Here is a 12,357-nt window from a genome sequence, read left to right as displayed (position 1 = left end):
CATGGCGTTTGTTATATTTCTTTTATTTGGGGGTTTTTGTTGGATGAAGCTTTCCTCTATGGGGTGATGAGCACCCTTGTTTTCACACAAACGTCTCAACTTCTTCTTAGAAGCCAAGCTTCAAGCATATCAAATGTGACGGTGCTCACGAAATCCCCTTGAAGGGCCTAGGGGATGACTCAGGGAGCCCCACAATTCCACAACTCTCCCCATGAGACAAACCTTGCAGCCTACACATAAATTAGATGACATTTTAGAAACTTCTATGTTCAGAAGCAAAATAGAATCAAATGATCAAATGCAAAGGTTATTCTCATAGGTTTAATCTTCATTTTAATTTTTTTTTCCCCCAGTAGATATCTCTTCCCAACTGGAGCATGCACAGAGCTCAATGAACATCTTTAACCCCAAGTTTCCTGTTTTATTTATTTGTTTGTTGTTTTAATTGTATAATTCTATTTTTTTCTTATTTTTAAACTTTTTTTTTTTATCAAGGTATAATTGACATAGAACATTATATCAGTTTCAGGTGTACAACTGAATAGTTCAGTATTTGTAATCGTCATAGTTTTATGATCTTGTGTGAGTTTAAAAAAAAAGTAGAGAAAATGCTAGGTAAACCCAGTAGCTTACAACCCATTAAAATTCAGGGTGTGAGTTATGTGTGCCATGGGCATTTCCACACGCTCGGTGGATATGACCTTCCACAAAGTTTTATTTGACTGCACTGCACAATTTCATGGTGGTATCTCAGCCTTGGGAAGGAAAAACAGATCAAGCTTGACATTTTCCATTCACAGCTGAATCAGTTAATCACAGAGTACAGGGCATTGAAGGATAAGATAATCAGAAAGGCCCATAACACAGAGCTGGGCCACATCCATTAGGACAGTTGAGATTGCTCTGGACAGTGACATCCGGTACCAACCCCGATTTCCTGCAACCCATTTGCACCAAGATGCCCACTTTGAAAAAGGGCATCAGAAAGAAGGTGACTTGTAGAGCAGACATATCACCCAAGGAAGCTTTTAAAAATGTGAAAATAGTTACCTCTCCGGGAGGCTTCGAAACTATCAAAAAGGTTAATTCTCTGGATGTCGTAGGTTAATGTGGTGTTGGGCATCAGGGTTCGGTTTCTGTTAATGCTGGTCACTGCGAACTTGAATGCTAATTCCTCAACATTAACAGGTTCGTTTTCCACAGTTTCAAAAATCCCTCCTGCAGAAGCAAAAGAGATGAATGAGAAGCATTAGTCACATTGTTCACACATTTTTTTTTTTTTTACAAAGAATAATATAAATTCAAACAAAAGGTCCAAAAGAATAAATGTAAGAAATATAGGCATGGTCAGAACATATTGTAAACAGAGTGTTAAAAGTTAAGTTCATCAGCACGTGTGACCTAATTTCATACATATGCACTGTATATTACCTCTGAGATGGCAAATGTATTCCCAATATTTAGTACCAAGGAAAATAGAACTGATGATATATGGTGAGGAGGGATTTTCTATAGTTTGAAGATGAATCACGCTCTGGTTGACTTAAGTATAATTTGAACTGTGTCCTGGTGCAACCATCCTTTCTTAAAATGAAGCTCTTTCTATTCAGAAACAGACATTCTAGACTCTAGAGGGATCATAGAGTTGAGTGGGGTCAAAATGAGACACACATACACTGAGAGCTCTTCTGTTCTTGGTGGCTCAGAATTCTGGGGTCATATTCTAGTACTTTCCAAAGTTCACGGGCTGATTTAAAGAACTGCTTTTTATTTTTTATTTTTTTGAGAAACTGTTTTGTTCTGCTCAAAAGCAAGTCTTCCTTCTACCGCTGAAGATACGTTCTTCCTCTGCACAAGAACACATGCACTGTCTGTGATATCTTAGCCATGAGGATCTCATCAAAAGCAAAACAGCAGCGCTTAAACCTCATCAGGGAATCCAGCTCTGAATTTGCTTGAAACATTGATGTTGATGGAACCATTTAAATATTATTAACTACACATTCTTAATGTTCTTTAAGAGCTGTCTTGGATTATAAATAGACACGGGGCATACAGTAGAGGCTCTTAACTGGCCTCCATTTAACTTACTCCTTGATAGACCAACATTCCCAATTTCCTTTGAAAAACACATTAATTGGTGCCCATGGGATGCCAATACTTGTCAACTAGCAGATGGCTATTCCTATACTCTCTCCTATACCATTGAGCGATGCCTTACCAAAGGTCAGTTGTAGGTTTTTAGCAAACTTGTCTAGGCTAGATTGATTGGCATGTGCCTTAAGTTTTCTACCCACTCAAAAAAAAAAAAAATATATATATATATTTGTATATATGTATAAAAAGAAAAATTTGAGACCAAAAATCAAAAATAAGCATCTATAGGCACAGGTATTATTTAGGTCTATCCTTTCTTAGAAAGAGAACTCCAATAGGCAGAATCTAATTCAAAGAAATTACATTGATTCTACTTTGAAAGAATAATAAACAAATAGTAAACATATTTACAATTTTTAAGTTAAAATTATTATTACTATTATTATTTGCAATGCCCTGCTCAACTGACTTTATTAAATAACCAATTATAATTGTCAGATTGGGGAAACTAAGGAGGTTTATATAGAACTATTTTGCGCTTTTTGGAAATATCTCTCGCTTTCATAGACCAATGACAGATGTTCATATGGAGATCATTTTCATGTTCTCTGAGAAACTGGAGTTGAATGCTATGTGACCATGATACATGACCATGATAACCTTTACCTATGAATCCATATTGAACGTTTATTGTGAAATCACTGTTAGGAAAATTTTTACTCAAGTGATTTTGTCTTTTTCCTTTGTCACACAATTGTAAGCAGATCCTTGATGGGTGGCAGAGGGGATCTTTCTGTTTCTCTCAGAATTGTTAGTGGATGCTCAACAGCAAGGTCATAAGCTCACATCATAGACTCTTGGTCACCGGAAGAAGATAGATATAGGCTGGGTTTACCACTACAATCAAGCTGACTCAAGATCAGAACCTGGTGTTAGGACTTCCACAGTAATTATCTGCACTTATTTGTTTACTCGTTGTCTCCTGAGCACATGTTGAGAACCTTCACGAAGACAGACTGTGTCTTATTCAGAATCACCACCTTTACGGAGACCAAAATATCTTAAGATGTTTAGCTTCCAACTGTTTAGGGGAAAAGTCAATTACTGGCTCAGATGTGCACATCGTTAACTTGTGTGAGGCAGGCTGGTGGGAGGGAACAAATACCTGAATAGGAATCAAGAGGTTCTGAATTTTGGATCTTGGTCTACCTACTTACTCTTTGAGAAGGATTTTTAAGTACTAGAAAGAAAGTTACTATGAAAATCCTCTTTTACTGTAAATATTTCATTTAAGCCTTATTAAATTCCAAGTAGGAGGTAGTGTTCCTGTTTTAGAAATGAAAGATCACACATTTTGCCCAGCTTATTCAAAGTCACACACACACACACACACACACACATGCACGCACGCACATATATTTCAACTTATTTCTGATATTATTCATCTCTAAATGTGGGCTAATATTGCCTCCTTTCTTGCCTTGAAGAATTGTTCTATAAAGGGAACAATGCAATGTAGTGTAAGTGCCCCGAAAACGCAATCGTTCCCCAGAAATAAATTATTATTACACATGGATAATGAGGATAAAAAGAGGAAATGGCATCTGTAGAACTGCCTATTCACGTCAATATTATTCCTTTGGTATGTAGTTTTTTACATAAAGCAGAATGGACCTAGGTTTAAGAGAATTTTAAGTCTTTTAATTATGTGCTTTGGCAGTATGTAGGGGAACTCTGCTCTGTTATTTTTAGGGGCATTTTCTTTCATTCCTTCACCAAGCAAGCATTATAAATGATGTCATTAACTCAACATCCCTCCACATTCTCCTTTTTTTTTTTTTCCTCAGAGAAAGCTGCTGATAAATACCCCAAACCTGCAGTGAAGCGAAGTGTAGAGAGGGCTGGGAAAGTACCATTAAAGTGAAATCTCAGAAACAGGAGAAAGTCGCTGATAGGAGTACAGGTCACACAGCAGTCCCTTTAGGCTGGATATGTGTGATACTGAGATTTATAATAAGAAACATGTATTTGGTCTTTGACCCAGTTTCTGGCACAGAGCTCTTAAAACCCTTGAAATTTACTGAGTGATAAGAGCAATAAAGGGTGTCTTTTGTTATGTTAATGGAGTGGCTTTTGGAAATCAGAGGAAGAGGGTGGGGTAGAAAAAACCAAACATTTAGCCCCACCCCCTTGACTTCTAGGGAGGGAAGGGAAGAGGGGCTGGAGGTCGAATCAATTGCCAATGGCTGATGAGTTAATCAATCATGCCTGGGTAATGAAGCCTTCATAAACGCCCAAAAGGATGGGTTTCTGAGAACTTCTAGGTTGGTGAACACATCTTTGTACTATGAGGGTGATGCACCCCAATTCCAGAGAAACAGAAGCTCCTACTTGTGGCTGGATCTGAATCGGGGAGGAGCAATTCCTTGTGGAATCTGACGCTATCTCTACGTGGATAGTGTCAGAAACGAGTTGAATTGTAAGACACCTAGCCTGCAGTATCATGGAGAATCGCTTGGTGTGGAAAACTCCCACATGTTTGGTGACCAGAAGAGTTGTGAGTGTGGTAGTCGTACTGTGAGAGTAAAAGAGAAACACAGTGGGGATTGGTTTTCCCAGCTCACCCTGGTTTCTGTGTTAAGAATGAACAGAAGGGATGAGAAGGGCAAGAACGAAAGCAGAGACCTGCCACAGAGGCCCTGGCCATAACAGGCTATCTCGATAAGAGACGACTGAGGCAATCCAGGTGAGGGAAGATGGCCAGGTACAGATTAGTGATGTTGAGTTATGGCAAAAAGTGGCTAAATTCTAGATAAAACTTTATGGCAGAGGAACCAACTATAAGTAGGAAGAGAGTTTCAAGTATGACATCAAGTTTTTGGCCTGACATTGCAAAAGTGAAGAGAAAGTACAGGTGTTTGGTTTGGAGCACGATTAATCTTACGGTGCCTATTACAAATCCAAGTGGAGACGCCAACGAGGAGGTTAGATGCATTGTGGATCTCATGAGAGAGGTGTAATCTGGAGATAGAAATTTGAGTCATCACCATACAGGTGGTATTTAAAGCCATAAGACTGGTTGACATCACCCAGGGGCAAGTGTAGACAGGAAGGCAGAGATTGAAGTGACACAGTTGCAAACCGAGGGATGCTTAGAACCACCAGAAGCTGGAGGAAGCAGGGACTTGGATCTCCCCTAGAGCGTTTGGATGAAGCAGGACTATGCTGACACCTGGATTGCTCAAACTTCTTGCCTTCAGTATTTTGAGAACAACTTTTCCTTCCTTTAAGCCACCCAGTTTGTGGTAATTCGTTACAGCAGCCACAGAAAACGAATACACTATCCCAGTTGTCTTAAGTCTTCATAGTGGCTGCTTTTAATTACTATATCTTTTCCTCTTTGTAAAATGTTACTTTGTTCAGTACTTCAAATAACAACTTCTAGCTCTCTAACTTGATTTTGCAGATAAAGCAAGTAGTTGCGCCATGCAGCACATTGAAATTCTTCATTTATTACATTTTCCTATTTTGTCCTGAATATGGCATGACTAAGATATTATTGTTCTCATTCTAATAAACCTCACTAACTCTATTAACTAGCTGCTGGGTGTTCGTTGGGACAAACGATGAGATCACACAGGAAGGGAGAGTAAAACTATTAGCTGACAATCAAGAAATGGAAAGCTTTAGTAGTGTTAACTCTTATTTTTCATTTCTGTGGCATAATGACTATTCCAGAAGCCATCAACAGAAAACGAGATGGCGATTTGATCAATTCCTTTGCTGATAGGAAATATATACCTTAAATATATATATTATATTGTCTCTGTTTATTGCCATGTCCATGATTCTAACTTGTTATACCATTACTATATGTCATTCTAGACTGGCCTATGCTATGCCCTTAATTTCAGGGCTACAAATTTAAATTCTAAGATTCCCTTAGGTAAATGTTCTCTTCCCACTCAGGTTACCTCTTTTTGTTTTACTTTTGTAGATCAACATAATCTTAGTAAAGAGTTCATGCTATATGGATTTGGATGGAGAGCAGGCATTCCTTGACCTAAGGGAGCATGAAAGGACAAAAGTTACCTGGATTTTTACCTTTCAAGAAGTCCTGGGTAAGGACAGAGCTGTGAGTAAGGAAAATGACAGCATCAGTGGTCTGGCTTTTGCTTAAACCTTCTAGAAGAGTCTTTAGATACTGATGTCTTTTGAAGAGGAAACATGGGATTTGATGTCACACCTTAATAACTGCATCCAAGCTCTCTCTTTGATGTCTCTACGAGAGCTACACAAATTTAGTAGGAATGGCGTTTAAGGAGGACGAAAAAATTTCGATGGAGTGAGGGATTCCTAATGTGCTTCTGAGGGTAGCAGTTGTGGGAAGTACCAGAGAAGGGAAAGGCTGTGGGTTATATGCAGTTTAGCAGATGCTGCCAGTAATTTTTCTTAATAAATTTGAGTTGCGCATTAAAAAAAAAAATTCAAAGCCAAAGGTATTTTTGTTTCCGTGATATTCGCTATTCAATTCATCAAATATTATTGGCCATCTATTAGCAACTGGGATTGTGCTGGCAGCGGTGGGATATAGAGAGATGAAAAGGACTTGGCTCTTGCCCTCCGCAGAATTTCCAGTCTGTTGGGAAAGGTCGAACTAGTGGTGGTAGATTACAGAACAGGAAATCGTGTACAGCAGCCAGTCATTCCATCACCAAAACAAGAAGCCTGCTCTCTGTCCCCTCCAATATGGTCTTTCCTGTTCCTTCCAGCCAGAGGTGAACTCTCCCTGTCTTTCGATAACATGAAATCTAGCTCCTATTTGCAGACTTAATTTTGGTGTAAAAATCTTAAACTGGGAAGTCTAACCTGGGTAAAGACAACGTTTAGTGGTACTTGCCCTCTCTGCCAGGACTACATACAATAATTTCAACACAGTATATTGTCGCCAACAAATGATCATTCAGTTGAGGTGAGTCCCTTCTTTGTGCCTTATCATGGTGCGTGATAAAGTAGCACATTTTGCCAAGCCAAATAGGCTTATGAGAGAGGTAGGAAGGAAGGAGGGTGGCTGGTGGACTCATATTAGTGGACTGGCTGGCTTTCCCCATTACTGCCTTTGCAGTGATGATTGCTCACTCTCCCAACCATTATGGCCCATTGTCCCCAAGCACTTACAAAACCCTGATTCTCTCTAAACACTCACTTCTCATCAGACTGCCGGCACCTTAATATCATGGAGAAATGCCTCATCTCTTATTCATCTATAGATTTCAGGTGAGATCCAGGAATACTGCTGAAAGATTCTTGCCAAACTTTTATTCTTATGAAAGTCTGTGATTGTTCTAATGTCTCATGAGATCAGTTACCTCTTTAGCTTTTAACATCTCACTTAAATGACACATATTCATACATACTAGAGGGCTCGAATTCCATTTATTTACTTATTAATTTAAAAAAAAATGGAATATGTCAACTCTACAACCTGTCTTTCTAGGGAAGCTGTGTTATGCATTTCACCACAATTTTCTAGTTTTCTTCCCTCATTTCTACTACTTCTTGAGATGAAATGTCTTCTTGCTGAGGAGATATTGCTGTTAAAGATGAGAACTGATGTCTGAAACCAGAACAAGTGAAAGCTCACAGCTCCGACAGAGCGGTATTTACTGATGTGTGCGCAGAAGTCACCCGTGAGATGCTGCACACAAAGGGAGCTCAGTGGTCCAATGTGTTTGGGAAGCATCGCTTCCTATCATCGCTTTTGGGAATGTCACGCTGCGCACAAATATATAAAGGATGCTCAGAAGTCCTGCAGCAAAAAAAGCAATTTGCCTCTGTTAAACCCAGTGTTCCTCAAATTCATTTGATTATAGGACAGTTTTCCTTGTAACTGGGGCTTGCGGTAGAATTGCTGTCCCGAGAAACACATTTTGAAAAAATCTAACCCGGTGAACTGCTTTCTTTGGGACTGAGTGAAATAATCTGTAGTCTTAAATACTCTTTTTGTGCTCATTTTAATGAAAAATAAGACATTAGGTTTTTGATCAGAAATATAAACCTTCTGATGATGACATTGGTTTAAAAAATTAATATTAGATTTATACCATCATTTTTTCCCTCTTTCTTTCATTTGCAGAAATAACCTAAACATGAGATGGTCTGTATTTTTATGAAAAAGTTTTAATCAGTCATCTCATAGATCTGTTGTCAGAAGGATACAAGTCCTTGACATTGAATGTAAATATTTAAAAATGCAAAGTCCTTTGCTGTACTTTCTTCCCATTTTTCTTTATTATTTTCCATTAGTTTTTTTGTAGCTCTGCATATTTATTTAAAAAATTAAAAAATACTTTAAATAATTTTTGTATTTGAAATAATTAAGATAATTATCCTATTATCTCTTGCCATTTTTCATATGGCACTGGACCACAGAGATCTGCTCCCCACAATAACCCTGCTTTTAATCCTTGTCTATATATCCAAAGTACTTTTTGGATATAGCATGGTTTACTTAATCAATCTCACCTTTTTGATAAGTTGTTGCTAATTCTTCAGTTATAAATCTTATTATGATTAACATTTGGTGCTATTCACGATTTCGCTGGTGGAAAGAAAAATGCCCTGAAATGTAGTTGATAGGTTATAAGTCATAAGCAGTTTAAACTTTTGTTCTATAATGCTAAACTGCCATGCAGAAGCAAAGGCTAACCAATCTGTACTTGTATCCACTGTGTAGAAAGGCCCAATTAAATTGCAACCTTGCTGAGAAGTAAGTTTTTTTGTTGTTGTTAGTGACAGACAGTATTGTGATTGCTTTAATTTGCATTCTTTTGAATACGGATGAGTTTAATTTTTAATACTTATTTACTACCTATTTGTATGTCTGTAATTTAGATTACTTGATCCTTTCCTTTGCCTTTTAATATTTTGAGATAGCATTGTTTTTGGTACTGATGTAAGTTACTCTTGAACAGAAGCTACATATGTCACTTCCCAGATGGAGACTTAACTGCCAGAGAGAGAACCCCCAGAGCTCTCTTTTGTTTTCCTCTTTCCTGGTGACTGGGACAATATAAGTGACAGTTGCCTCATCAGCCTGGGATCCATGGGAGGGCACATGGAGCAGAGCCTACAACAGATTCTCTCTAGCCATTTCAGCAAGACAACATCTTTGGTTACTTAAAGTTTCTATTTGGGGGTCAGACATTTATTACAGTAACTGTCTAGCCTTGTGAGACTGTTGGAATATTTACAATTAAAATTTTCTCCTCTATCCCCCCAATTGATAAATATTCACATACATAATTACTATTAGGATTTTAAAAAGATTTTGTTTTTATAATTGAGTTATTTAAACCATTTGAAATTTATTCTGGTGTATAGCATTAAGGGGAAACTAATATAATTATATATGCTACATACAATTATGTATACATAATTACCTACTGATGTGTTATAGCACCTTTGTCATATATTGAATTATTATCTAATTTAAATTCTGAGCTATTCTGTTGTGTTGACCTTTTTGTGTATGTATATGCTAACATTGTATTATGTTAATACCAGTTTTAACGCTTGCTAGGTAAAGGAATTTCTTGCAAAATTACTCTTCTTATACAATATTTCCTTCAAAAATTTTGCCTCTTTATTCATTGAAATTCTTTTGAGCATATCATTAAATGTATAAATTATTTTTTGGAAATATTAAATCCTATCCTATGTAAGAACATAGGCATTTATTTATATCCAGATACATATATTTATTAGTTATTTTATAGTTTTTAAACAAGTTGCACGTTAATATCTTTATAGCTATTTTAGGGTTTTTTAACAGTTCAGTTCGATCTTTCATATTTTATTTTTTTTGTAATTGATTTTATTTTATTCCCCAGCTTTATTGAATGACAAATATAATTGTAATCGATTTTATTTGTGTGTGCACGTGTGTGCATCTACATCTAGTTGACTTCTTGCACTATCATTAAGCACTTTAATTTTCAGTTTATTGTGCTGAGTTTTCTAATAATATTTTCCATAATGGCTTCAACTGTACTTGGATTAAATACTTAAGCTCTTAAACAATTATGTCAGTGTTCTTTTGAGCTCAAAAGTTCTTAAAATATGAGGTTGAATATCAAGTACATTACTATTTATATTATTTTGTCAGACAAAATTTTGATAATATCTAGAGTAGGAAGCAGTAACTCTTCCTCTCAGGATAAATGCTAAGAAATTAGTTTGTTCGCCTTTTCGAAATATTAAAAAATAGCTCTCCCCTTACATGTAAACTATACTTTCTGTCATTTTTAGCTGTTAAAAATTTATAACTGAAAAAAATTATAAATATGTCTACACTTTCTTCTTTATTAAAGCATTTGGGTTTGCACATTTACGTCTCCATATAGCTTTGGCTGTTATTTCACAGATTTTAACATGCGTTTTAATGTTCTTGTTACTTTATAGATATTTTAAAAATACATTATTTCCTCATTGACTCAAGTTAGTCATGTTTATTTTTAAATGTCAAAGTTTGACGTTTCTTTAAATATTTCTTTTTCCTAATTAAAAATAAAGCAGCTTAAGTACAGTATTGAAAATATGAAATATGTGGGAAAAGGAGAAAAAATAATAATTTAAAATTCTACCACTCAGAGAGTTAATAATATCAAGATTTAGGTGTATTTTTTTCTAATATATATATTTTTGGCAATATGTAAATGTATACAAAAATCATATTGCATATAAAGTATAATTTTGTGCTTTCTCTCTCAATGGTATTTTCTATGTTAATTAATATTTACTAAAATATAATTTTAGTGACATATCATTCCATCTCAAAAAATAAGTTTATTTAGATAACTTTATTGTTAGACATATTTTTGTTTCCTATTCTTTGTTATCAAAAATAATGCTTCAACAAATATATTTATGAAAAAATATTTGCCCATCACTTTATTTCCTCAATTCTTTTATATGGAATTTGAAGTTTAACAATATGTTCATTTTAAAAACTCTTGATGCATATTACCCAATCAAGATCAAGAAAGATTACATTAATTTACATACCACACGTATATAAAAGTGTACATTTCTTTAAATTTTTGACATTGTTAATAAAATCAATTTCTTAGGCATAACTTTGAAATTAATTCTTATTTAAATTCACATTTTATTGACTATTAATAAAGTTGAACATTTTCCTACAATGTCCTGTTATTTCATTGTATTTGTTCTTTTGGCCATTCTTAAATCTTGGTCTTTGCCCATTTTGAGTGGTGTGTCCATATTTATCTCATGCATTTATGTATTGAAGAAAGAAATGATCTTTCCATAATTATTTCAGTTACTTTTTCTAGTTTGCTATGCCTTTAAATTTTATTTAACCTTTTTTTTTCTGATTATAAAAGTTTTATATTTTTATGTAATTCAGTCTATCTTTTTATAGTGAAAATATTTATTCCTTCTCTTCTTTTTGGAAACTGCTTCCCACTCATGCTTCTGTATCCTTCCTGTGGTGAGGCAGGCATGGCCGTATTATGCGACACTGACAGCTGAGTGTTTCAACATATGTGAATGTCTCTCTTGCTGGAGTTTTGTACCAGGACCAAGAGAAAGTGAGTCCATCTTTCTTCAGGTACTCAAGACATAATGTTGAAAGCTCAGCAGCTGTCAGCACACTGCCTTTTACCATATTGATTAGAGAAATGGAGGGGGCCACGTGCAGTGACGATAATGAAGGAGTTGTGTAGAGGAGAGCAGAGATGAAAAAAATCTTAATGGGGTTCAGGTCTCTCCTTCTAGTTATTTCTGGGGTACAGCCACATTCTTGCTCTTGCATCTCAACACATGTATAATAAATTCCCCTTTTTAGCTTACACTAATTTCATATGGGTTTTTGTTAAATGCAACCAGAGTTCTGATATTTTATATAATAAAGTTTGTTTCATTTCTGTAAGGCTTAGAAAATTCTCTTCATGGTTAGATTGGGGAAATACTGCTTAACATATTTTTTCTGTTGATTTTTAAATATTTAGTGCTCTAATGCATTTAGAATTTATTTTGTATATGCCATGGGGTAATCATCTTTTAAAATATGTATATAATCAACCATAAATATATTAATAAATATGCTATACTAAAATCAGTTCTAATTGTTGTGGACTTTTAGACAAATGAATAGTAAATATTGATTAGGTGTTAGGATATACTTCCTAAGCTTTTTAGTTTCATTATGAAGGATGTGTGGAATTTTGAAATGTA

The 12,357-nt window shown here is 35.6% G+C and overlaps 1 protein-coding gene across 7 annotated transcripts in view; it reads right to left on the bottom strand.

Moving 5' to 3' along the window:
* GRIK1 (glutamate ionotropic receptor kainate type subunit 1) overlaps positions 1-12,357 on the bottom strand; it is a 361,909-nt gene that overhangs the window by 131,698 nt on the left and 217,854 nt on the right. For 5 of the 7 annotated variants that reach the window (XM_023529503.1, XM_011358189.2, XM_011358188.2 and 2 more), the window contains exon 2: positions 1,051-1,218. The exons of the other annotated variants lie outside the window; for them this stretch is intronic. In XM_023529503.1, the coding sequence (XP_023385271.1) occupies positions 1,051-1,218 (168 nt within the window). The remainder of the gene's footprint in view (positions 1-1,050; positions 1,219-12,357) is intronic. 7 annotated transcript variants of the gene reach the window in all.

This window comes from Pteropus vampyrus, unplaced genomic scaffold (assembly GCF_000151845.1).
Source record: "Pteropus vampyrus isolate Shadow unplaced genomic scaffold, Pvam_2.0 Scaffold38, whole genome shotgun sequence".
In the NCBI taxonomy this organism is placed as follows: domain Eukaryota; kingdom Metazoa; phylum Chordata; class Mammalia; order Chiroptera; family Pteropodidae; genus Pteropus; species Pteropus vampyrus.
The sequence above is the reverse complement of the archived record's forward strand: the minus strand, read 5'-3'. Positions and strand labels throughout refer to the sequence as shown.